The sequence below is a fragment of the Pteronotus mesoamericanus genome, unplaced genomic scaffold, assembly GCF_021234165.1.
Source record: "Pteronotus mesoamericanus isolate MK-2021 breed Mesoamerican mustached bat unplaced genomic scaffold, CSHL_Meso_final contig_100, whole genome shotgun sequence".
NCBI lineage: Eukaryota > Metazoa > Chordata > Mammalia > Chiroptera > Mormoopidae > Pteronotus > Pteronotus mesoamericanus.
The window spans coordinates 9,635,176-9,663,133 of record NW_026554999.1 but is presented as its reverse complement, the minus strand read 5'-3'; the positions used below and the strand labels follow the sequence as shown (position 1 = coordinate 9,663,133).

The 27,958-nt window shown below is 34.5% G+C and overlaps 1 protein-coding gene across 1 annotated transcript; it reads right to left on the bottom strand.

The window, feature by feature from the left end:
* Positions 1 to 906: 906 nt before the first annotated feature.
* On the bottom strand, positions 907 to 27,958 carry LOC129073867 (Fanconi anemia group M protein-like). Its single transcript, XM_054577580.1, has 12 exons — positions 27,946 to 27,958; positions 25,822 to 25,979; positions 19,317 to 21,222; positions 15,218 to 15,309; positions 15,053 to 15,121; positions 12,917 to 13,045; positions 11,799 to 11,955; positions 8,876 to 8,979; positions 7,364 to 7,927; positions 3,591 to 3,870; positions 1,651 to 1,939; positions 907 to 1,045 (listed from the first exon to the last, which is right to left on the bottom strand). The coding sequence occupies exons 1-12, from the start codon at positions 27,956 to 27,958 to the stop codon at positions 907 to 909; spliced, it is 3,900 nt and encodes a 1,299-aa protein (XP_054433555.1).

Sequence of the window (27,958 nt, the reverse complement as noted above, 5' to 3'; positions counted from 1 at the left end):
GCATCACAAATAGTAATGGGTCACAATGAAAGTCCACATTCAGTAGCTCATCTACAAAAAGCAGTTTTCCAAGTCCAAACCAATATATCACTTCTTTGAATATAGTATTTGAACAAAAAGTAGATTGGAGTTTATACTAAAATAGGATTTTTTTAAAAAGAGTTTTTTTAGAGAGGGGAAGGGAGGGAGAAAGGGAGAGAATCATAGATGTGCCAGAGAAAAACATTGATTGGTGGCCTCTCACATTCCCTCAGTCAGGGACGTGGCACATGACCCAGGCATTAGTTGACCATGAACTGAACCAGCGACCTTTCAGTTCACAGGCCAGCACTCGACCCACTGAGCTACACCAGCCAGGGATATACTAATAGGATCTGACCTCTTGATTGGGTCACCTTTGGTAAGATAGTTACACTTTCTACTTTCCTAGTTATTGGAGCATTTATCTCATAATACACCCAAACCTTACCCAATGTGTATGTAGATTCAGGACATTTAAAATATTCTAGATAATATAGGAAAAATTGTTGACCATTAAGTTGGCAGCAGTCAGATGCATCAGCCTATTAAGCTAGAAAAGGACCATGACAGTACAAAAATCTTTGGAAAAATTCCAAAATCATGTTGAACTGTAGCTTTTACTTTCCTAATAGCACCTTCAATAACCTTTTATTATTCAAAAAATATATAGTTTCATAGTCCAGTTAATCAAATGATAATTATTGAACACCAGATTTTTAAAAATATGTAAACTATGTGAAAAAAATACACAATATAAAAATAAAAAATAGGGAAATGTTCTCTTCTTTATATATTTTAAACTGATAATCACAAATCACAGCAATGATTATTTAAGTGCATTTAGTGTTGTGAGAGTTCTTTGATAATCGCACCTGAGCAGTCTGATCATGCATCGGATTTCAGTCTATCTTGGTTAAGACCATTTGGTAACATTTGCATGTCAAATACATAGTGAATATATCTATAGATCTCCTCGGCCTTTTGGTGAGTTACTTGTGCATACATGGAGATTTCCTGAGGTGAGCTGAAAAACAAATTAGACCAAGAACATTATACTAGAACTTTTTGACTTAAAAAATTTAATATCATCTTGCTTAAAGACCTCCGAACATAAGGGTCTTTAAGAAAATCATCTTTTCCTAAGCATTCTGCATCCAGTTAATGTTTTTAGCACTAGCTGAAATAAAGCAAAAGCTTATTTCCTATATTTAAAATCATATAGAACAAGGATTTCAACCTCTTACACAAGGCTTTAATTCAATTAACCTATTTCCTAAAATCTTCCTTTTCAAGCGGTGTAATAATCAAAAATAGCAAATGCTCAACTTGAATACTTTTCTAATTACAGAACTAAACATCTATATAATTGTTAGAATGCAACATCCAACATAAATGCTCTCTGTCTAGTTCCACATAGAGCTCCAAGTTCCTCAAAGGCAATGCCTGTCCTTTTTCCCTCCATTAGTATCCTCAGCTTCATGCAGTGACTATTACATGCCGACAAGCAAAAAAGTCTCTACTGAATGAAATACTCTAACAGACTACTTGTATACCTTTTTAAAAAATATGTATTAAAATTTCTATGAAATGCTTCTAAGTAGCCATTTAAAAATATTGAAACAGACATACCTGTTAGTCATCTTTTTCACAGATGAAAACTGGTGACACAGATTTAATGCAGTTATATAACTTACATTGGGAATGCTTAGATAAAATTGAAGAGCTTCATGTTTATTACTGTTCACTGCTGGAACTTGAATACCAACATTCTTTCTTTGTTCCAATAAAGACAGTTCCTTGAGCAAATCTGCCGTTTCTTCTTGGCAGGAACTGAAAAGAATTCGAATTCCAGCTCCAATTAAGGTAGTCAGCAGGTTGTCATAGCTCTTTGTTCTCTTAACCATCCTGGTGGTGTCTCCTAAATATTTCATATTTAGAAAAATGCAAATTTTAGTAACTTACATTAACAAGAGTCATTAATACTATATAATATTAAAAATCCCAAGATTTACACCATTAAGGAAAATAGTGCCACATTATTTATGCTAATGAAAACCCTACAGCTAAAGATTTAAAGTGGTTATCAAGTATCTGAGATAAAATATGGAAGTCTGTCTTTATGAGTGTCTTGAATTGAAATCAACATAGGAAGGTGAGCAGGCAGGAAAGCGCTAAATAATTCATTCCTAAGGGCCAAGACCACATTATATCTCCAATAAAATTCTTCATAATGCTAGCATTGATGTACATTAAGTACAGATCTAACTGGTATAAAATTATGTATTTATTTCAAGAGTAACTCAATACTCTGCACACCCATTTTAATGTCATCTTTAACTCTTGCCTATTGATTTACTTCCTTATCTTTCCCATTTATTTTCTTCCCATATTTTAACTATATTATGTTGGGGGCATGCTTCATATGCAAAAAGAAAAAAGATACTTTTCCATAACTTGCCATGTTACTTTCCTCTTTATTCCAAGTCCACTTCCTTTTTAAAGGGTTTAGTAAAGATGAAATTACAGAATTTTGGCACTAAGGGGACTCAAAAGATCACCTAATCTAAAGCCCTCCCTTGTTAAATTAAAAAAAAAATCCAAAAAGGATTACTGAAAGACAGTGACTTATCCAAGACTGCCAGTGGCAGCACAGGGGTGAAAAGGTGCACTGCTGAATTACCAAACCAATGTTTGACATCAACTACAGTATTTCCTGTTACTTAATGATTGTATATCCTTGAATTCTTAGACAGTGGCTTTCACCTACATGATTTCACTTAATCCTCAAAACGTTACAAGATGAATAGAACAAGTATATGAACTCCTCAGAGGGAGTGATTTTTCAGTGCAACATCATATAGCAATAGACACCAGAGTTCAGTACATCTTCTGATTCCATATCCCACGATCTTTTCACTATTCTCAGACGCTCCCTATAGAAATTCCCCAACTGAAGCTCCAATCCTGCACTCCCAAATGCATCCTAGGCATCCATTTCAGTGACCCATTGAGAACTCTGTCTTAACATGTTCAAAATTGAACACCCCTTGTCCCTCAAATCTACTGCTTCTCTTATATTTATAATGTCAATAAACAGTACCACTACCTAACTGTCCAGTAACCAAGAAGTTGGTCAACCTATGAGTAACTCTGCCGACTCCTGCTAATCCTGCTTCCTAAATCTCCTGAATCCCTTTTCCCCACTACTGCCTTTTTTACGGTCCTCATCCTTTCTGGGGCTCCTAAAAACGACTTCTGATTGGTTCACTTGCCTACAATTTATCACTCTTCAGTTCTCATAAGCTGCACTCACTCGAACATAATGACTACTTGAAAACATTATGGCATTATGTAAACATGAAATGACATTCATGAGTCAGGTATTGTCACACATCCTGACAATAGAAGAATGAACTAATTAACAGTCAAGACCTTTTATAGCCTTATAAACAAAAACATTTTAAAATACAAACCTGTTTTTTCTCTGTCCTTTTCCACAATCACACATATTCTTTCAAACATGCTCTGTAGGTACTGGATCTGGACAATGAACTTGTTCTTATTAATACTGTTTAACATCTCAGATTGAGACCTCCTTTCCACCACCATGCGGTTACTCACAATGTAATCACAACCATTAAGAGGACAAACCTCTACTTGAAAGCCATGAATAGCTCTGAGGGAAGAAACTATTTCTGAACCAGAAGTGATTTCACGACTGTCTACAAGAATACACGTTCTCTGGCCTTCCTGTGGGAGTCTAAGAGAAGCATGTGTGCCAGCCAAACATGGTCTTGAATCAGAAATGGAAGCTATTGAAGTGCTAGAATCTTCCAGAGCACAACCAGCCTGAAAAAGTGGAAAACATCAATCACAGTGAGTTAAATATATATTAGCACCATAAACCTGAAGTTGACTTTCTTCACTGATACTCTTTCTGTCTTCAACATGACCAAAGTGACTATGTAGTTGAAGGATCAAGCTATCACTTCATACCTATTAGGGTGGCTACAATTTAAAAACAAAAAAAGGGGGAGAATGAGTGTTGATGAGAATGTGAAAAAACGAATATATGTTGCTGGTGGGAATGTAAAATGATATAGCCATTGTGGGAAATAATATGGCGATTCATCAAAAAGTTAAAACACAGAATTACCATACGAGCCAGTGATTCCGCTCCCAGGCCGAATGCCTTCCCAAAAGTAGTGAAAAGAAATTCAGGTACTTGTATATCAATGTTCATTAATTTTGGAAATTTCTCAGTCACTGCCTATTCAAATGTATCTCTTACCCTGTTCTCTCTCCTCCTTAATTCCAGTCACAGGTATTTTAGACTATTGATACAGTTCCACAGCTTTTGGATGCTCCATTTGTTTTTTAACTCTTTGTATTTCAGGTTAAGTAAATCTATTGATCTTGCTTTAAATTTGTCTGGTTATTTCCATAGCTGTGTTGAGTCTACTGATGGGCCCATTGAAGACATTCTTCATCTCTCTTACCATGTTTTCCATTTCTAGCGTTTCTACTTTGTTGTTCTTTATATTTTTCTTTTCTCAGATGGTATTCCCTAGCTCTTCATGCATTTTTGTTTTACTTTTCCACTGGAGCCTTTAACATATTAATCCTATTTTATATTCCCTGATAGGTCCAATATCTGAGGCATATTGGGTCTCTTTCTTAAGAATGTGTTTCTTTCTTCCTTCTCTGTACTCTGTAACTTTTGATTGAAAGCCAAACAGCTTGTGTGAGACAGCAGTAATTGAGGTACATATTATAGTATTTATGCCTAGAAACAGGTATGCCTTTCTTTTGCTAGGCCTTAGTGTGTGGCATTGAGTAAAAATTGAGTTGGGTTTTTTTCTTATTGCTATGGTTACTCTTGGTACATTCAGAAGCTTTAAACTGGGTAGTGCTACTTTGCATTTAGGGTGAGAGCAGAGTTGCCAAGGGATTTTTCAAAATGTTCTCAGCTTTAGGCCCTCTCTGTGAGCCTGAGCCTCAAAATTCCAATCAACAGATTGCTGTTATTTGTTACTTAGTGTTTGCTAGCCGAGCTGGAGAGAGTACTAGGAGCATCACCTTGAGGGGAGAAGGGGTATTTTCTATTGTCCTGGTTCAGTCTGTTTTGGATAGGACTTGTGTCCCTGGGTCTCAGAGGTGGGGCCTTCTCAGTGATCCTGACCTGCCTCCCAGAGATTGGAGATCTCTTATGTTCTAGGCCCAAGGTGTTTTCCTGACCCCTTCTCAGGTGCAAAGAATGTTTTTCTTGTTCTCCCTTCCCCCATCAGCAAAGGTCCTTCATCTAGGCCATAGGGAATATAGGGTTTGCTGCTCTATCCCAAGTGGCTTAAAGCTTTCTGTTTCATAGGGAAAAGAGAGGAGATGGAACCAGATGAGGTCTGGTGCCTTTTCCACGGTAACTGCTGGTCACTTCCCCAAGGCCTAGAGCAAGAAAGCCTCTGATTTTCAGTCTTTCCTGTGAATATCTGATGAGCCTGTAAAGAAGAGTCCATGGGTGGCAAACTCCCCATCTGCAGCTCCCAGTGGTTCTAAACTTTCATGCTAGTCCATTGCCTTTTGCAATTCATTAAAGTTTTAGCTGAATTCTTCTTACCATATTGTACACTGCCGAGTGACTCTACCAAACCAGAAAGTCTCTCATTGAAGGCACCTGTCTCTCCTTAGAGATCAGACTAATTGTTTGTCCTGCAACCACACCTCCATAAAAATCAAATAAACTCATGATTTTGTAGATTATCTGGATTTTTTTATTGTCGTCATATGGATGGGAACAATGCTCTTTCCAGCTTCCTATATCCTAAGCTAAAGATGGAAGCCCTAATCACCCAGAAATCTTTAAAATATAGTCAATATTCAATTCCAAAACATAAATAAATAAATAAATAAATAAATAAATGTAATGAAGAAATGGCCACCAAAAAAAAAAAATCATTAAAAAAAAAAAACCCTAAAAATATGTACTTATCTTGGAGTAGAAAATGGCTTTCTAAATATGACACTGAAGTCAGAAAGTAAAGAAAAAATATTGGCACTGTGTGAAAAAGTTACCTCTTCCTATGGCAAAAACCACTACAAACAAAACAAAAAGGTAAATAACAGACAAGGAATGCTGTTTGCAATATACATGACAAAGTAAATGTTAACATTTTTAATACCTAATGGTTTTTGATAGATGTTCTTTCTCCTCAATTTACCTCAAATTCTTTTCCCTTCTAATTTCAAGTTAAATGAATCATACTATATGGAATTTTAGTATTAGATATAAAAGAAATTTTAAAACATATCTGTTAAAATCTGTTTATCCTCTTTCACAGTCCTCAAAGTATTACTAGCCTATATCTATTTTTTAATTAGAGCATGCCAAAGTAGAAATGTAGATAGTGTTCACCAGGTTTCAAAGTACTGTGCAGATATTCCCTACCTTACCCTTTGATATTGCTATCCTTATACTACAGCTGAGAAAACTGAGGGTCAGAGAAATTAAGTACTTTCTTGATCTCCAATCTATTAGAAGACTTAATCTATTTAACTTTATCCTCATTATACCTTCAGGAAGTAACTTTGTGCAAAAAACGCCTGGGAACAATTTAACACTGGCCAATTTGAGAGCCCATTGTGTGTTCATTGAGCATGTTGCTAAGGCAGAATGGATGAAACAGAGGAATAAAAGAGAAGAGGAAGTCTAGGTCTCACTCCAAAATGAAAATCAAAGATACGAGTATTTACAGTTAAGGAATTCCTATTGCTATGACTTTAATCCCTGTTTTAGTAAAACTACTTAACTGTAAACTATCAAAAACTAAAAATGGTTTTACAGATTATTTAAGCAATAGCAAGACATGGAGAAGCTGGGAACTGGACTTCTTAAGCCATTCTGGAAGGAAGGAAATGAGGTGATGCCTCTAACCTCCTCTCCCCAGTGAAGAGATGAGAGCTACATACCTGAAGCCTTCAGGTGGGGGAAGGAAAAGTTAATCTGGGTAGGAGGTCGGGGTGGGGGGATACTAGTTCTAAACATGCAATTTCTGTTATTTTTACCTTGCAGAAAGCCCATTTTCCTACAGCCTTCTTATAAAATTAGCACGTTTCCTTACAGTATTATTAAGAAAACTATGAACACATTTAAAAAATTATAACCTAAGCATTCATATATGAATGAATTATGCATAAAATTTAGTATGCTATTTTCTTATTTGAAGAATTTCATCATTAGCTAGTTTTTCTTTGACCTAGTTATTTAACACACAACACAATGAAGCAAAACAAAACGAAAACATCTATTGATAAACATGAAGACTTTTTCCTCCACTTTGATCCATACCTTCAACTGAATTGGAGATTTGCTACAGTCTTTCCGTGAATCAACAGCAGTGAATGATGGTGAGACAGATTCGATTTTATTATGGGTCTGAGGTTTGGAGTCCGAGATACCAGAAACCGTATCCTTTGAATTAAGTATTGTCTGTTGTTTCTGCTTCAGCACTTGAGTAATGATGGGATTAGAATGATCCTTGGGCAGTAAGGATGACCCAGAATGCACCGAATTCAAAGGACGGTCCCTTTGTTTGCTCTTTTTAATAGTGCCTGGGTTAACCACAAGAATGGATTCTCTTTTATCATTTATGTTGTTTTCCTCTTCACTTGAATCATCCAGTAAAATAATTCTGGATAATTTCTTTTTTGAACGTGCACTCTGTCTCATCTTCATTTGTTTTAGCTTTACTGCACGTCGGGTTTTATATTTTTTACTCCCATTTGCAAAGCAATCCTCAGTTATTAAATTAAAATCAACACACACTTCTTCTTCACTTGATTGGCTTTTGCAAGACTCCTCTTCATGAACACAAAAACTGTCTTCTAAATAGGTTTCATCTTGCTCAGGAATCTACAATAAAAATACAAATAAGGATATTACATGAGCTGACTGGTGTGGTTCAGTGCATTGGATGCCATGCTGCAAACCAAAGGGTCGCCAGCTCAATTCCCAGGCAGGGCACATGCCTGGGTAGCAGGCCAGGTCCCTGGTTAGGGGCGTGTGAGAGGTGCCTGATCGATGTTTCTCTCCCCCTCCCTCTCTCTAAAAATAAATAAAATCTTTAAAAAATATATAACCAATTTCTTTCATTAAATCAGCATGTATTTAACATAGTCTTGAACGTACATAAGATCTGTATGAGTATTGATTCCACTTTATTTTCAGTCACTTGCTAAACAAACATATACTGATTATATTCTTTATGGAAAAAGTGAGGACTTCAGTGATAAAACATATATAATAATTGACCTTCAAGAAATTAACAGTCTAGTGAGGGAACCAAAAAAATAAACAAACCATAATTTAGAAATAATGTTATAAGTGCTATACAATAAAGACAATGGGAGTACAGAGCTATGAATGAACATATGACCAAGCTGAACATGGCAATTTATAAACAAAATATAAAAATGTTAGACGTAAGTGTAAAGCAAGCTATAATTTTTAGAATTAATATTTTTATGAAAAAATAAATTCTCAGATGAAATTGACTTCTAAGAAAAATTTAACTAGTAGATGATGAAGTTTTATTCACTTCCTTTAAAAACATTCTCCTAATTAGAAAAAGATTTAATGGTCTATTCTACTTAACTGAAATTAAAGAAAGGCAATTTAATCAAATTAGGACTAAAAAGGGATTTTGAGAATTCATTTAGTCCACTTTCCTGACTCAGGGCAGAAATTACCCCCATTAGCTCTGGGAGTCCAGTTTTAGAAACAAAATGGAGGTTTCATTAACAGGAGCATATTTCAACATCACCATCAGGAAATTCTCTACTATATCTCTAGAGTTCATACCTGTGAGAAAATGTTTATGTTGTGTTCCTTATGCACCATTTTGTATCGACTGCTCATCAATGGGCTACGCAAAGATTTCACGTAAATAGCTCTCATTTCAGATTCTGTGTAAAGAAAAGAATTTCATATAGCAAAATTATTAAAATGAAAACTAGAAAAGGATTTAACTTTGACCTATTCCAAATTCAGATAATTCAAACCTTGCAGAAGTATTTTACACAAAAGGTAATTAATATATAAAAAGATATACAAAAACAATTATTCAAAATGCAAAGTTAGAAGTTTTGCCTTTGAAATCAGACCATCTAGTTGGGTGATCATGGACAATTTATTTAAACTCTCCACTTTAGCTATCTCTAATCTTAACTCCTATTTCCTAATCTGGAAATGAGGATTAGGATAGTGCCTTTTCATGAAAAATAAATGTATACAAATACCTTAGGACTGTACCTGATTTATAAAAACTACTCAATAAAACATAAGAAATCCAGGCTAAAAATAAATGTTCAAAAACATCAAAAGCCACAGACAACAGTATGTATGTTTCATAATCTTCAGTCAAGCAAAAAATTGAAAAACACATGGTTTTTCTTTATGCTTATATTTTTCAGGTTATAATCAAAAAGCAACTTTATTTTTCCCATTCTCCCATACACTTTGAGGTAACTGAAATTGACATTCATTATTTTAATGACTCTGGTGCTTGGTACAAGATACATAAATTTTTCTTTGAATAATATTTCCCTTATCTTCATTCCATAGCTAGATTCAACTGTTAAGATATCCTCCTGACTTATGTAAATCCCTACCAACTTAGTGGGACTCTTACTTCCAGCTTACTGTTTAGAAGGACTCAAAATTAAGGAGCTTTCATAAATTTTTCATTTGTTTCATAATTTCTTTTTTAGGTGTAACGTACATGCAGTAAAATTGATCCTCTTTAGGGTACAGCTCCAAGTCTCTACAAACCCACCAATACGGCAACCACTAATCTATCTGCTGTACCTATAGTCTTACCTTTTCCAGAATGTTGTGTAAATCTAAATATACGGTGTGTAACCTTTTAAATCTGGCTTTTTTCACTAAGCATAATTCATGTGAGATTCAGATGCTGCTCATTTTTCAAAGTTATAGCAAAGAGTACTTAAGAAATGAAACATGAAAAAATGATGTGAATTTTGAGGTTTAAAAAAACTTTGAAATCCTGCATATTTCAAACATACTGTGTCTAAAATGGAGTTTGGAATCTCCCTACCCTTCATCTCAACTACTCCACAGGCAGCCTTCCAATATCCAAAGGCAACAAGTATGTCCTTCCTGTTGCTCAAGCCCACTCACTTTTCTTTTTCTCTTTAATCCACCCGAAAATCCTGTCAGCTGCACTGTCCAGAATCCAATCTTTGTCACTCTCTCATGCCACCACCTTGGTAAAAACCACTAACACTCCTTGATCAGATTACTGCGATAGCCTCCTATTTGGTCTATTCTTCCACCTTTGCTCCCCTGTAATCATTCTCAAAAAGGAGGCAGGTAACACTACAATAAGTCAGATCACGAGGTGGCTGCTCATCTCCTGTCTGATCTTACTTTCTACTACCCCCTCTCCCTTATTCAATTCCGGGAACAATGCCTTCCTTGAACATTCCAGGCATGCTCCTGCCCAGGACCTTTATCCTGGCTGTCGTCTGTGCGTCTACATTCTCTAACCAGATTATACTGTAAACCTGCAAAAGCCACTTCTGTTAATAAGTATCGAGGGCATCATACTAAGAAACCTTATTCAGCAAACTGTATCAGTATCAACAGCATAGCACTGAAACCTGTTTTTGAACACCTTTTTTCTTTGAAGACATAGACCTTGGGAAACTGCTTTCTTAAATCATCAGGGACTGCAAGAGCAGAGTAAATGGCAAGATCTGTAAAACATCAAAACACTGAAAAGCCCAACAGAATCCTTCCTATTTCTACTACAGCCAATCTGAATCATCTTCTCTTCATCTATTGTGTATAGGATCTGCTCAAGCATTGTTTGGAGAGACTGTTAACCAAAAGTACATATCTCCTCCTCAGCCAATTTGATAAATTTAGCTTTGTGTCAGCTGGTTTTCACAATCCACATTGCTAAACTCTTCATCTCCTTCTGGAGTTTGATAAATGTCATCTTCTCAATGAGGTCTACCCCTCAATACCTGATATAAAATTATAGCTCCTCTACTATTAATACCTCTAACTCCTGCCACTCCAAATCCTCAGCTTACTCAATGTTTTCATTGCTCTATATATTTTTCATCTTAAAATATAATAAATAGCCCAGACTGGTGTGGCTCCATGGATTGAATGCTGGCTTGCAAACCAAAAGGTGACTGGTTCGACTCCCAGTCAGGGCACATGCCTGAGTTTCAGAACAGGTCCCCAGTTCGGGGTGCGGGAGAGGCAACCGATCAATGTTTCTCTCCCTCTCTCTCTCCCTCCCTCCCTTCCCATCTCTCTAAAAATAAGTAAATACAAATCTTTAAAATATACTAAATAATTTAGTTACTATGTTTATTGTTTGTCTCCTTCCATTCAAATGTTTAGGGCAGAGGTTTTTTACTGGTCCATTTTGTTCACTGATATGGCTCTCTCAAGAATCTTACATAGTACCAAGCACACAACAGGCACTAAATACTTGTTAAATAAACATTTGACACAGGGTCAGCCAGGTTGCCCTGGGGAGAAATAATCAAATTAGCAAAAGCCTATAAACAACCAAGTCTAAAATAAGTATTACAGAATTTGAATGGAATTGACCAAATATTTCACATATACCAAATTTAATTCCGTTTAAAGTCAAGATTCTTTGAAATGTAACTAAAATATTTAACTACAACCATATTAAAATCATGAAAATTAATTGAAAAAGAAGCATCATTACATCATTTACCATTTATGGCCTGTGAAAGTTGAGTCTCATCATTTAAGAAGTCAAGTAACGAGGAATCTTTTTCATTTTCTGACTCATCATTTTCATCTGATGAAACACATTCTGCATCTTCTTGGGAAAGTTCTGCTTGATCATCCAAAAACTTCCTAGCTACAAACTAAGACAAATTATAGAAAATCAGATGATACTGATGAGAAAATCATTTACTTTCCTTAAATAATTGAAAATAGTTCTGCAAAATAGATTTCTTGCCAATGCTTTTTAAGACAAAAAGTGAAAATAGAAAACTGCAAGAAGACTTGATAAAATAGCATACCTATTTAAATTTCTCCTGATAATTCTTACAAGTAAAATAAGTTCAAGTCAACATGTCGGCTTCCTGAATGTTTTTTGTTTTTTTTTTAAATAAGCATAAAGTTTCCCGAGTCTGCCAGCTATTTTAATTTTTGCTAGGAAGATATTGCACCACAAAAGGACTAATCAGAAAAAAGGGGGCTGAGAATTCTTTTCTAAGGATTTGAATATCAGCAATAAGAAACAATACAATGATTGTAAAGGCAAATATTCTAAAACTCAGATTTCTGTCTCGGTATCTTCTTCAATTTGAATCTTAAATTCAATACACTAGTTTCTTCATTTAGTTATTCAAAAGAACGCAACACTATAACAGAGTTTCGAAACACAGAAAGAACTAGCCCTGGCTGGTTTGGCTCAGTGGATTGATAACCAGCCTGTGAGCCAACGGGTCACTGGTTTGATTCCCAGTCTAGCGCACATGCCTGGGTTGTGGGCCAGGTCCCCAGTTGGGAGGTGTGTGAGAGGCAACTGCAAGTAATGTTTCTCTCCCTCTTTTTCTCCCCCCGCCCCTGTCCCTTCTCTCTAAAATAAACAAATAAATAAATAAATCTTTTTAAAAAAAAATAAAAAATGCACCACCTTGAGATATTAATTCCATTTAAAAAGGAAAACTAGGGTAAAACCAGTTTTGAATTTTGGGATTTTTTTTCTATAAAGAAACTATAGAGAGAAATCTATTTCTGTGTAAAATCTAGTGCGCCTTAAATACATATATTGCATATATACATTATCTATAAGTAAAAAAACTGAAAAATATTTACCTTCAGGTGACTCCGTCTCTTTTGGACTTTGGTGCTTCTTTTGGTATTCCTATTACGACCCTTGAAGTTGTCTAGTTGTGGATGTTGTTCAGGAAAATCCTCACTCTCGTCACTAGATGATAATTCTAACTATAATAATTCAAAAATTCTTGCATAAGAAAATATAATTGGATTATTGTATCTTAATGTATTTCTAAAAGGTTGTTGCTTTTATTTTCATTTTATAAAGTTTTCTTGTTAGAAAAATGAAATGCTCTCACAACTCAGAGCCCTGTTACAAATATATAAGAATTGATAAGTACTAAAATACTAAATTAGGTAATATGTGTAATTCTGGTATAGTATTTATTCAGTTTAGTATTATATCAATGTATTTGATGAAAGCTTGTATTTTTAACTGTTTTCTTTAGAAGATCTGAAAGAGCTTCACCAAATGTAATGAAGTCGGTAAATACAGGTATCAGAATCAGACCAACATACAGGAGTCCTTTCAAACCGAGAAACTGATACAAGAAAAATAAATGTGACTAGGAGCCCTATCACTGTATCTTTTGCAGAAGAATATAACACTGATCAAAAGAATCAAAATAATTTTATCAAAATAATTTCAATTAAGATGAATAAAACAGTTTAAATTAGACTGATCACATTATCAATATTTTAATTCATTTCTTATAAGTCAATCAGACATTCTAGTTAATGTAGCAAATTAAAGTGACTTTTCTCGTTTTATAGGAGTAGACAAAGTTATTATGAACTTGATATGGGAACTTAAGAGTTAAAGATTTAGCTTTAATTATAGGTGGTAGGCTTAAATGGTTAAGGCACGTGGAAAGCTCTTGTTCCAGGAATTGGAATACCTGACCTACATAATTCCAGGAGATTAACAAGCAATACAACCTGGGCTGCAACTCCTATCTGATTAACCTTTTTCCAAACTCCTTCACTATCCTTTTATTTTCCTTATAAAAAGGTCAGTTGGGGATGAGATGGTTTTTCGGGTTCATAACCTGCTATCTTCTCAGATCACCAGCATCTGAATAAGGTGCCAAAAAAATTCAATCCTTGTCTCTACTTACTGATTCTGGTAGTGACAGGCAGCACAAATGTCAACTTTTCCAGTTTCAGACTGATTGCAATTTTAATTAATTTTGCACAAATTATCCTATATTTTATTGGAGAGTTAAAACACACAAGATTATCTAATCTCAAAAGGTAGTTGTCAGGTACAAACTGATAAAAAATGAGTATTATCAGCCTTAAGACATGCCTCCTACCCAAACTTCATATTCACATAGTCACCAATAACTGCCAAGACACTGACATTTCACTATCAAGCAAAAACACCAAACTCAAGCATGTTCAATACTGAACTTTCCATTCTTGTCTTCTTTAGATTTGTGACACATCTGCCAAGCAGCCCAAGCCAAAACCAGAGTCATAGTGGACTCCTTCCTTTTCTCCTTTTAAACCCATTCAGTAAGCAAATAAAAGCATAAAGGCTTCCACAAACAGACCCAGATTTTTCTCCAATTTTACTTCTTGGCACTCTTTATAGTTACATCCAGTTTACAGAGATGCTCTTTCCCGGTGGTGTGTCGTCCTATAAGCTGTCCACTCCATTGACAGAGCCTTCCCTTCTCCCTTCTCTTGCCTAAGGCCACATATGCTTTAAGATTTAATAAGGTTTTATCTTCAATAAGCTTGCCAACCTCCAAAGGTCAAGGCTAAGGAGTTATCTTTTACTGTCACTTAACTTAAAAGATTATATTGAAATTACCCATTTACTTATCTTTCTCTCCTAATAGATTGTAGGTGACATAAGATAGTTCCATGATATAATCTTTATAGTACCTCCAGCATCTTATACAGTAGATATTGTACACAATAGATAAGTATTTAATGAACATTTGCTGAATTGCTGACATGTACTAACAAAAGTAGGGATAGTTTTTAAAATAAGTATAAAATTAAAGTAGAAATTACAGTCACACAGGATTCACTATCTTCCTGTTAACTATAAACCTGTAAGATCAAATTTACCTACATTCACCTATACACATATTATTTTTTTGATATTTATTCCAAAAGGATTTTAATTACTATGTACTATCTACACACTATCTGTTTACTTACTTTCTTTGAAGGAACCCTGTGCTTTTTTACAGCATGAAGTGGAGAATCAATTTCACTATGCTTCTGATCCTAGATAAACAGATAAAGTAAAGGGTAAAAAATGAAAAGATGTAAGAAGAAAAAATCTTTATATGATCATATTATTGTGATTAATGAATGACTCACCTCAGGAGATTCTAAAATATTTCCTTTTGTTTTCTTACTCTTTCTTTGGAAAATCTCATCACCTTCACTTTCATTGCTTGTTAATTGTTCATCTATAATTTATTTAAAAATAATGAATCTGGTCAATAGGTTTAAGTTTATCAAACCACAACTGTCTATTTTATTGACAGGTACAATAAGAATTCTGTCAATCTCAACACTTACTCTCAAAAAAGATAGCTTTTCAGAAATTTGGCCAAAAGCTCAGCATGCGAAGAGACAGAAAAACAATATAGTGCCAGTTAGAAAATTAAGAGATCATAACTTTTGCTAATAAACATAAATTTGACTCAAGTTCAGTTTTACAAATAAACTAAAAAGAAGCCAGAAGACTATAAAACATAATTCTATTATTTAATGGTTCTAGAAGTCATCTCTAAAAACCTACGATACTCTTCTTGTCCTTTGTGTCTTATTCTCCTTCTAGTTAAAGCATGAAAATGCAGGCTATAAAACAATGCATATAAAGAAATCTTAATGCACATATGTAGGTATGTAGTATATATGTACATATACATATGTTGTGCACACACATGAAATTAAACATTGGTAAGATAAATACCAAAATATTGTAACTAGAACAACACATCTGGGGGAATGAAAAGATTACTAAAAACAAAACTGTCACATATCTGGGGGAATGAAAAGACTACTAAAAACAAAACTCATGTATCAAATGAGATGCTTCAAATATTTCGGTATGTAAACAAAGCTTTAAGTCTGCCCTTTCATAAAATTTCAATTGAAGACACTTCTTCGTGTCTTTATGACACCTTCTGTAAGAACTTTATCATTGTTTTAAGATATGTTCATAAATTCTTTGATATGTCTCCCTTTTAGGAGGTGCATCAGTGTTGGGCAGACTTAGTCACTTGCTTCTAAAAAAAAAAAAAAAGGAATATAATGAAGATGAAGGTGTGTTACTTCAGAGTCTACGTTATAAATGTCATTGCATCCCCATCATTGTTCTATCACTAACTCTGGAGGACTCTAGATGGTACATTGTAAGTATATAAGAAGAAACCCTATGGAGACACCCATGGGGCTAGAAATTGAGGCCTCCACAAACAGCAATGTGATCCTCCATGTTTACCCAAGCCTTCAGATAACTCCCACGCTGGCCAATGTCTTGACTGCAACTTCACAAAATATCCTGAGCCAAAACCATTCACTAAGCCACTCTCAAAGTTCTGGTCCACAGAAACATGTTTGCTGTTTTAAGCTATTAAATTTTCTTTTCTTTTTTTTTGGGGGGGGGGTGGTCATTTGTTCTGCAGCAGTAGATAATTAATACAGATTGTGGTACCTGGAAATAGGGATTTTCCATACCAAAAAACTACCCTATGGGAGAAGCTTTAGAACTAGTTTGGGAACAGAAGCCGAAATGGCTTTTGAGGAGAGTTTAGTGAAAGCTTGAAGAGACTCAAAGGAATTGTTTGTAGGGACAATTTCTAAGAAGATTAATGGCCATTGAGGGAGGTTATGGCTGAAAGGTTAAAGTAAGGAAAATCTTCCTAGAAATTGAAGGAAAGAGAATCCTTTATGTAGTGCCAGAAACTTTAGCAGTAACATGGAGGAGTTACTTTAGGAGTAACATGGAAACCTTACAGTAACACGGAAAGTAGGAAACGTACCTAATGAATGAGGTGATCTAGTTAGGAAGATTTCTAGACAAAATGTTTTAAGGTATCATCTGTGCTTCTTGCTGTTAAAGTAAATTGTGCGAGGAGAGAGCTAAGCTAAAGAAAGGACTATTGAACGTAAAACAGTTGAGACTTGCTGGCTTTGAAAATTCCCAGTTTCTCGAGCTGGCAATGCCAACTTAAGAAATCTTCAGGGCAAAGATCTAAACTAGAGGACTACCAGGAAAACACTGTTCAGATGAAGCTGAGGGTGTAACTGTAAATGCTTTTAAGACCTAAGAAAGATTGAAGGTGGTGCCTCAGAGTACCATTCAGTCATATTTTAAGGACGTTTCTCACAGATCTTCTCAGGCCTTTTAAGAAGGTTAAAGAACCATCGCTAGACATCTCAGCAGAAACGCAAGGCAGAGAAGAACCTAGCTCCAAAAGAACTGTGGGCAACCTAGTGTCTAACGGAATGAACCCCAATAAGATTCACAAGAAATCCAAAGATTTGGGAGAATTAATGGGAAGAAACACAGCGAGCTATGACTAAAAGGGGCAGACAGGACAAAATGAAAACAGGGCTTTGGATTCCCAAATTTTTGTTAAAAGAAAGCATGCAGAGAAAATGATTCTACCAAGCATCCAGAGGACAAAGCCAAGAACCGTGGAGAATTACTCCCAAGCTTTGAATCCTAATCAAGGAACTTCCCAACTCAACTCTGCTGGATTTTAGAATTCCTATGGACCAGAGATTCCTGTGTGCCTCCCATCACCTGTCCCTACTTCGTTCAAGCCATCTTGAAAGCAGATTGTCCAAGCCCAGCCAAGTCCTCAGAGGTCTGCAACCCCAGGTGAAATCTTGATTAGAACCTCATGAGAAATCCTAAACTAGAACCACCCAATTAAGAAACTCGTGAATTCCTAAACTACAGAAACTGTGAGATAAATGCTTATACAAAGCCACTACGTTTGTGAGAGTAATTTGTTACACAGCAATAAAAAACTAAAACAAATTAACACAGTAATATTCTTCTCATACTCTGTGATAATAAAACATCTACCCAGACAGATAAACTTGAATAAAACATTTTTTGCAAATGAGCACTCTCTAAGAAAAGTAGAGTTAAATGCAGGGCTCAGCTATAATAACCAACTAATTCCAGGAGGCTTTCCCCTTATCAACTTTTATAGAGTTTTAATGAACTATTTTTGTATACACATAACATGACTAATGACCTTAAATCCTCTATTTCAATTAGGTAGAATAAAATAATACTAAATACTCTAATAAATATTTCCCTAATATATGTATTCATAATTACATTGACCTTGGTTAATAGTTAAGTGCATTACTAGAAAAAGTTTTAATGCTAATATGACACAGACAAAAAAAAAGATTTCATCCAATAACAGACAATATAAAGGTGTTAAAGTAAATATGGAAGGCTCACAGGCAACATACACTTAGTAAAAATACATATGTCCGAGTATAACCAAAACTACCCAAAAAGCAGAATAGTCAATTTTTGAAAATTAAACATATTTCCATAACTTACTTTTAACAAGCTTTTATCTTCAACATTCATAAACTATGCATGTCCTCAATGCCACTAAGAATAGCCTAAGAAAAAGACTTACAGAAAAAACTCTCATTTTATTCTACAACTACTTTTTCCGCAGCCATAAGGAGTAAAATCCATAAATGGCCTGCTGTAATAATCTATACATAAACTAGAGTTCAGTTCTATCACAGGGCTTAAAAGATACCTTAGTAATTTTAACATCAAGCATCTGTTATCTTATTTTCTAGTTTTTCTGTAACCATGTAAAATTAAATCTTCTGTGATCTTGTCTCAGTCCTCCAAATACAGTCTTATGTCTCAACTATTTTGCTATATTAAATTCTACTTTATCCTATCCCCCAAAAAACTTACACTTTGCTTCTTACACTTTTTCTCACCATTTTATAATATCTACATTCTCTATTATTTTCAACACATTCCATATTCCCAAGGAGCCAAAATTCTAAAAATCTACATTTTTTAATCTAATCTACTCCAAAATTTTAACATTTTCTGTATCTCCTAAACATTCACTATCTTATTATTCCTCTCGTAGGTATTTACACATTTTTACTGGTATCTTTTCAAATGTAATATCACATAATTGTTTGTTTTACAATCAAGGGCTAAGGCCAAATCTTACACTTCTGTATTTCACAGTGTAGTACCTTTACCATGGCATGCATGCCATAAATATATATGTAGATAAAATAAATCTTGTATCAGTAAGCATCAACTTAAGAAATATATAATACATCAATTATCTAAATTTAATAAACCATATACTGAGAAATTACATTTCAAAAAATTACATAAGTTTATACAGAGTAATTATTCTAGAAAATTTGTTTTATAAAGATGAACTCTTACCTCCAACAGAATTACAGGATTGACGTGGATTGATTTGTTCTGTGTCTTTAGCCTTTTCTATAGAATGTCCTGAATCATCAAAAGTTGAATTCAATGTTTCTTTGAAACTTTGTATTTTTACCTTTCCCTTATTAGAATCTAACATCCTAGGCATTTCCTTTCTCTTTTTAGAGTTCAATGTGTTTGATTCAGAAAGTGGTGTACTCATAACTTTTTCCCCTACTGGCAAAGAAAACTGAGAATAACCAGGAGACATAAATTGTTTGTTTTTTGCTGTACTCAATGGAAAATATGCAGAAGTTGGACTCTGCTTATCTCCACTTGATGAGACAGTAATGGTTCTACTCGTAGAACTATCAACATGATCTCTTGGTCTTATGGTTTGGTTTGAAACATAACTTGTATCATTTATCTCCTTGATATCTAAACACCTTCCAGATCGGTCATCTAAAATGTTATTCTTATTTGTATGTGATACATGTTCTAATATTTCATCATCAGAATCTGGAATACAAAATCCTAAATCAAAGGTCACAGAAAATAAATCCTTAGAGCAGTCATGAACATATTCATTGCTCTTTAGTTTTTCCTCATGTACACCTGTCAAATCTTCATGAGATTTCCAGCTATTAGGGTCATAGATATTTTGATCTTGCAGTTCAGAATTACTGTCTAACAATAGTTCATCAGAAATTAAGAACTGAGACACTGGTGTCATTTTGCTTATAAAAGTTTTGTCTGACACACATAAAGATTTACATTCCTTATTCGAGGGAGAAAGGCTCACATCATTAAACTCCGTATCTTCAAACAGTTGTAAACTCTCGTTCTGATCAGTGAGCAATATGGGGATCCCATTGCTGTCAACACCATGATTGTTTTCTTCAACAAAATACTCTGGAGGGCTTATATTTATTGGAGTATGAGTGCTGGATAATAAATTTTCATTTTTAACATCTTTATGCTCTTTATCATCATAGCCACAGAAGCGCGGGTCATCAAAAATCTTACCATTAGTTGTACTATAAATGCAACTTTTTTCAGAAGGATGATTAATAACTTTAAATGAATTCAATTCTGAATTATGTCCAGAGCTTATAGCTGAATGTGACATCAAGCAGGTAGATTTATTCTTTTGTAAATACTCTGTGTAAGGTAGGTAAAACAAAGTTTCGGATGCAGAACCCTTAGTAATTTCATGTTCCAAATTTGAGAGGCTACTGAGAGAAGGAGGAGAATGAGATAAAAATTTCTCTACCTTAACTAGCACCTCTTTTGTTGGTGAATAACAATTATAAAATTGGTCATCTGCTCTAGGTATAGCAAGCTCTTCTTCAAATGAAAGAAAGAAACTAGGTAAAACAGATTTCTCATCACTGAAACTGTTATAACCAGAATCTAAAAAATGTCCAGCAAATGAACTAATAAATTTATTTGTAATCTGACATTCTGTTAATGATCCACATGGCTGATTGACAACATTTTCATTGACAGCACATAGGGCAGCAACTTCATCTGTATCTGATGCTCTTTTATCATTTAGGTCTACCTGAAAAATGTTTTCACCAGTAGAATTGCCATCAGGATGTAAAGAATCCATAACAATATCATTATTTTCTTTTTTAGGCTGATCTTTTTTCAGTTTTTTAGAAGCTTTTGTCTTTAGAGGAACAACTTTAGTAGGTTTGATATGAGTTTGTTTAAGAATTTCAGCACATTCTTCACCAGATTCTGTCATTGAGAATGAATTGCCTTCATTTATATTCTTTGTAAATGAAGATTTCTTGTTATGAGTAAAGGTGCTATTGGCAAGAAGATTATATTTGTTCCTGTGAGCACTAAATGTTGAGCTTACATCTTCCATTTGTAAATACGATTTAATTTTCAATTCATAGCTGCATTCTCCCTATAAAAAAATAAAAAGTCGTAAGAAAACAAAACAAAAAAACCAATTCTAAGAATGAAGTTTACTCTATGTTAAAATATTTTCCAAACAATATTACATTATTCAAATGATTTTCTTTTATACCTTAAAAATTATTATAATAAATCAAATAAAATTATAAATGACACTACTGTGAAATTACCATAAATTTCTTTAATCAGTTAATATTTTTGTATCCTCAATGCTTAATACAATACATGGAAGACCCATAATACTATTTATAGAAAGAACAAATTTAATGAATGCACAAAAAAAGCTTATAAACACTAAGTTTTCTCACTTGTAACAATTAACTGAAAATAGATATTTATGAAATTTATATATTGACTATATAGATGTAAAGCACACTTCCATGTTAAATTTTCTCTCTTTTTGAAGATAAACTAAGGACAGCTTTTAGAACTTCTGAAATAATGGTACCTGTCTGTCTGCCAGACTGTAGGCTAGAATACACTATTTTTTTAAAAGACTTTAGAACTGGGAATCGAACCAGCGACCCTTTGGTTCACAGGCTGGCACTCAATCCACTAAGCCACACCAGCCAGGACTAGAATATACTGTTTTTAACAAATTTCCCAACCAAGAACTCTTATTGTGAATTCTAAGTATTGCTTAACTCTAAGTTAAAAACTATAGTCTCCACCACTCCTGGCTCACCCTTCCCTCTTCCCCATGAATGCTACTTTAGTCACAATTCCTCTACTACTCAGGGACTTAAGCAGTTACCTCCCCACTTTCTGAATAATGAATGCAATATATATTAATGTGAGAATGTCTGTCTCCCTAGAAGTATACATGTTCCCACTGACAGAATGCTTTAACAGGCTTCTTCACTGATGCAGCCGCCAGGTCAGAAACAAAGCATGGCATATACAGGACACAAAACAAATGTTTTAATTTGATGGCACAGGTTTTACTGGGATTCACAACTAATTCCTTTATTTACATGTATTCATGAACAATATCTAATAATAAAAACACAGCTACCATCTACTGAGTATTTACTATGTTCCAGTTACTATTCTAAGTGCTTCACACATACTAAAGTCTTTTCATCCTCCCAACAACCCTATGAAACAGGTATTATCATTATCCCCATTTTATAGATGAAACTGAAGCACAAAGGGGTTACCTAACTTACAGATGCACAATTAGTAAGAGGTAGTGTTTGGATTCTCACCTAGGCATTTTGGATTTCAACCTCACAATAGGTTCAATCATTCTGACTCTCTCACAGAATCAACAACTCTCTAAACTATCACCAGAATATGAGAGAGATACCAACTAACCCATGAGGCAGACATTTCAATAAATCCCATCTAACAAGAATCCTAAATGAGCTTTACAAAGTTTATATGAATTATTAAACATATTAAAATTTTACTCTGGTCTATCAATATTTACAGATGATATTCTTCTAATTAAGTCTCCTCCTACAGCAGCAAACTGGTTCCTCATTGAGCTCAAAGGAGCTATATGAAAATAATATTCCACCTATCATTATTTATAATAAATACTTGTTTCTTATAATAATGACTTCAAATTAAGAAGAATAAAGATTAAGTATTCTAATTTCACCATCATACCAGCAAGAGACAGTTACAATAAAACCCTACCTCTTCATGTCTCATTCCTTCTATCATTTGCATGATACTTATAAAGTGATGGCATCTATCTGAATGGTCAACTTGATATGTAGGAAAAGGATGATCTTGCCATAGTCTCCATTCAGAGAGGGAGAGTTGATAAATTCCACTGCTTGGTTCTTGAGTCTTGATTAATTATTTTAAAAATAATAAAAGTGATAAAAAACACTCAGATGTCACAAACTGACTTTTAAAAAAACACATAATACACAGACAATCATCCTAACATAAATAATTTTAACTCATTTAGATACTTTCAACTAAACTCTCAGGGGGGAAAAAAAAAGAATTTCATAAAGTACAAAGTTCCCCTTTAAATGTATTTTTAAAATAAATGTTAAATGAGTTACTACTTGATCATATCCCTGTTTATATAGTTCCCTGTTATGAGTAATATTTAAGAAAATGTGGTTCTCACCAAGACGGAGGTGTAGGTAGATATGCTTCACTTCCTCGCACAACCAAAAGAAGGAAACAACCAATTTAAAAACAAGAAACAACCGTAACTGCCAGAAAATCAAACTGTATAGAAGTCTGACAACCAAGGAGTTAAAGAAGAAACATTCATCCAGACTGGTAAGGACAGAGATGGGCAACTGAGGTGGAGAGGAGGCATGACAAGGTGGCAGCTGGCAGACACAGGGAGGCGAGGCTAGAGCTGGTCAACAGGGTGGTCCCACATTTGCGTGCAGATAAAATGGGGAGAAAGAGGGATGGCGCAACCCAGGGTTTCAGTGTAGGGAAAAATAAGGCCTCAGAACCTCTGGCTGTAAAAACCTGTGGGGGTTGTGGTGCCAGGGGAAGCTGCCAGCCTCCTGAAAGCAAGGCGAGAGAGGAGCAAGCGGCATTGTTCCCTCTTGGACCCCTCCCCAACATACAGCATCACAATGTAGCGCAGCAAAGTGGGTTGCCACACCCAGGCAAATACCTAAGCCTCTGCCTCTTGCAATGTAATAGGCACGCCAAGAGAAAGAAATGTGGCCCAAATGAAAGACCAGATCAGAGCTCCAAAAATAGAACTAACCAATGAAGAGAGCGCCAACCTATCAGATGCACAGTTCAAAACACTGGTAATCAGGATACTCATAGAAATGATTGAGTAACGCTGCAAAATGAAGAAGTGAAGGCTACACAAAGTGAAATAAAGGAAATATACAGGGAACCAACAGCGAAAGGAAGAAAAACAGGACTCAAATCAACCACTTGCAACAAGAGGAAGAAATAAACATTCAACTAGAACAGAATGAAGAAACAAGAATTCAAAACAGATTAGGAGAGGATGAGGAGCCTCTGGGAAAACTTTAAACGCTGCAGCATCCAAATCATAGGGGTGACAGAAGAAGAGGAAGAGCAAGAAATTGAAAACTTATTTGAAAAAATAATGAAAGAAAACATCCCCAATCTGGTGAAGGAAATAGACATACAAGTCCAGGAAGCTCAGAGAGTCCCAAACAAATTGGACCCAAAGAGAAACACACCAAGACACATCATAATTAAATTGCCAAATTTTAAAGATAAGAAGAGAATCTTAAAAGCATCAAGAGAAAAGAAGAGAATTACGTACAAAGGAGTTCCCAGAAGATTATCAGCTGATTTCTCAAAATAAGTCTTAAAGGAAAGAAGGGGCTGGGAAGAAGTATTCAGTCATGAAAAGCAAGGACCTACATGCAAGATTACTCTATCCAGCAAAGCTATCATTTAGAAAGGAATGGCAGATAAAGTGCTCCCCAGAGAGGGTGAAGTTAAAGGAGTGCATCATCACTAAGCCCTTATGATATGAAATGTTAAAGGGACCTATCTAAGAAAAAGAAGATGATCAAAACTATGAACAGTAAAATGACAAAAAACATAACTATCAACAACTAAACCTAAAAAAACAAAAACAAAAACAAACTAAGCAAACAACTAGAACAGGAACAGAATCACAGAAACGGAGATCACATGGAGGGAGATCAACGGGGGGAAGGGGAGAAAGGAGGAAAAGGTACAGGGTTAAGAAGCATAATTGGTAGGTATAAAATGGAGATGGGGAGGTTAAGAATAGTATAGGAAGTGGAGAAGCCAAAAAACTTATATGTTCAATCCATGGACATGAACTAAGGGGGGGAATGCTAGAGGGAATGAGGGTATGGGACAGAGGGGCATAAAAGGGAGAAAGAAGAGTGGGACAATTGTAATAACATAATCAATAAAATATACTTAAAAAAAGAATGTGTGGTTTCAAAACTATTGCGTATATCCTATAATGTAACAGTGAGTCATTGATAATCTCTCAGTGATACTAATCCCAATTTTCATGCCAGCTGCCATTCTTTACTTTGCCTGTTAGTGAATAAAAAAATACAAAGTCTGAATAACCATATATTCCAAGCACTATAAATCTAAAAGAAATCTTTCCTGAGGTTGTTTTTCTACCTTTTGGGGTACAAAAGTAAACTTTGACAAATTCTCTTGATTTTCATTAAGTTCAAATTAAAGTTTTACTATAATTTCAAAACAAAAAAATAAAAATAGATGGTCGTTACAGCATAATTTTATGTTGGCAGTATACTGAAAAGAATTCTAAAACACAACAGGGAAATAGTCAAAATATGGTATACTGCAAAGTATCATAACAATCATGTAAATTATGCCTATATAGACATGTACATATGGTAGAAAGTAATAAAGAAAAGGCATAACTTATGTAAATATATTATGGTCATGTAAAATATGTGTGTGTGCATGCGTGTGTGTGTGTATGCAAGAATATAAGAAAATTAGAAGTTTTTACAAACGTACATTTTAATATTCTTTTTAAAACTGTTTACATTCTTAAGTTTTTAGGTTTTAATTCTGATCAAAAACATTCTCTGTACTCTCAAAGTTACTGAATAATCATTATAAAGAATATTGGAAAACATGTTCCACTTACTATTTCAATTTCTTCATTTGGTAAAGACAGAAACTGAACTTGAGGCAATGTTATTTCTTTAATTTCATCACTGTCTCTTAATCTATAAAATCTGTTCCATAATTTAAATTCTTCTTCTGATAAAAGCCAATCTTTCTTTGAATTACTTTGTCTCATTCCTGTAAGTTGAAAATTGAGAAGAGCTTAAAAAAAATCTTCTAGGCAAACACAAAATATACATCAACTCTCTACTCATTGCTGCTGATTCTTTTCCTTAAAACCAGTATTCTTCATAATCACTCTGGTTATCACTTCATGCTTCTATATATCTACCAAACTTTTCTCACCTCTTTGAAAGTACTAGCGTACCCTGCTGTCTAAGAGCTAACCTTCAGTAATAATGTCATTAACAGAACAGAGCCAGGGAGCTAGGCTCTCAGCCCTGGCTTCTTTTGGACTCTCTCCATTTTGTTGCCTAACCTGGCATGAAACAGTTAGGTACCTTATAAATAAAAACTAGTATCATAATTCTATCGTAATGTTATTAGAAAGGTTATCTTAAGCTTGTGGGGGGAACCCAAAGACAACAAAGGTTTTTAAATTGTCTTAAATTGGGAGGTGGGGGGAGGCACCACAGAGAGGGGAGGAAAAGATCTACTGGTGGTTTTTTTTTAAATGACATAATAATATACTTTAAAAAAGAAAAAAAACAGTAAATTAACACTTTTTGACTTCCATAATCTCTATAAGGGAAAATAACTGCCAAGCTGTCAGGATAGTATTAAGTAGGACCTCTGCCCCAAACAGATGAGGGAAGGAAAAAAAACAAAAAAACTACTGAATTAGGGCCTGGCTGGTGGGTCAGTTGGTTAAGCATTATCCTGTACACCAAAAGGTTGTTGGTTCAATTCCTAGTCAGGGTGCATGTGAGAGGCAACTGATTGACATTTCTTTCTCACATTGATGTTTTTCTCTTTCCCTCCCTCCCTTCTCTCTCTCTAAAGTCAATAAACATAGCCTCTGGTGAGGATTAAAAAAAAACGTTTTTTTTTTTTAAAGAAAGACTACTGAGTTAGAAAACAGGAAACTTCAGTGTTAGCTATTCCCAAATATTATAACAAGCTTTTATAAAATAAGGGGTTTGAACTAAGTGATCTCTCACGTCCCTTTTAGATCTAATAATCTGAAGTTCTAAGACTTTTGAAATAGGAAGGTATTCAACTCTCCTAGTCACTTTAAGTAAATTTAGTCCTCTAAGCTCAGATGAATCATATACTAATATATAGATCACATTTATACATACAATTTTGGCAAGATGAATCACTTGAAAAATCAGAGAAAATGAAAAAAAGTACAGAAGAATAAGCAAGCTAATATCTCAATTTTTGTAAAAAGGACAGGTATTGTAATATTATTGACATATATGCTTGTCTAACTACTGAGCTGTACACTCAAGACCAACACATAATAAAAAAAATAAAAATTTAAAATATTAATGTAAACCCAGTTTACTATAAAAAAAAATTTAGTAACAAAATTTGCCATCCATTCCTAGTAGCATTTTAAAAACAATTATTAAACTACAGTTAATTAACATTTATAAAAATACAAGATTAATTTATGCCAACCTAATTGTTTTGATGCTTTTATTAGTTTAATAAACTCAAGAGAATTAAAGCATATACCATCTTTTCATTTTAACCAAAAATTTGGCAGAGTCTTGTAAAATGACAGGTATATTCTTATTAAGTAGATCTGTATTAGGTGTAATAGGCATATCCAAAAAGCAGTAAGGGCAAGAAAACTAACAAATTTAAGTAAGTTCAAAGCAGAGGAACTAGAAGGAAAAGGACTTGGAAACATTATGGTTTGAAAACCTTGGGAGGTACTTTTTCAAATGCATAAATGACTGCTATATAGCTACACCAAGAATCATAACTTTTTTTGTATCTAGAAGACAAAACTAAATCAATGAGAAAGAGGTAGAGAGACAGATTTTTCAACATAAGGAAGAACTTTCTTCTATATGGGGCTATTCAACAATGGAATGAACCTCATATAAAAAAATACAATTTCTTTTAAGAGAGATATTCAAGTTGAGCCTGGATATTCAGTTAACAAGAATGCTGCAAAAAGCACTCCTACCTTGACAGGTCAT

Bases quoted from the DNA above. Each gene is read 5' to 3' on its own strand.
- LOC129073867 (XM_054577580.1), bottom strand. The intron at 8,980-11,798 runs GTAAATGATGTA...TTCTTTACACAG, and splicing joins ACTTTCACAGGCCATAAATG to AATCTGAAATGAGAGCTATT. The intron at 1,940-3,590 runs GTATTAATAAGA...TGAAATATTTAG, and splicing joins TCAATCTGAGATGTTAAACA to GAGACACCACCAGGATGGTT.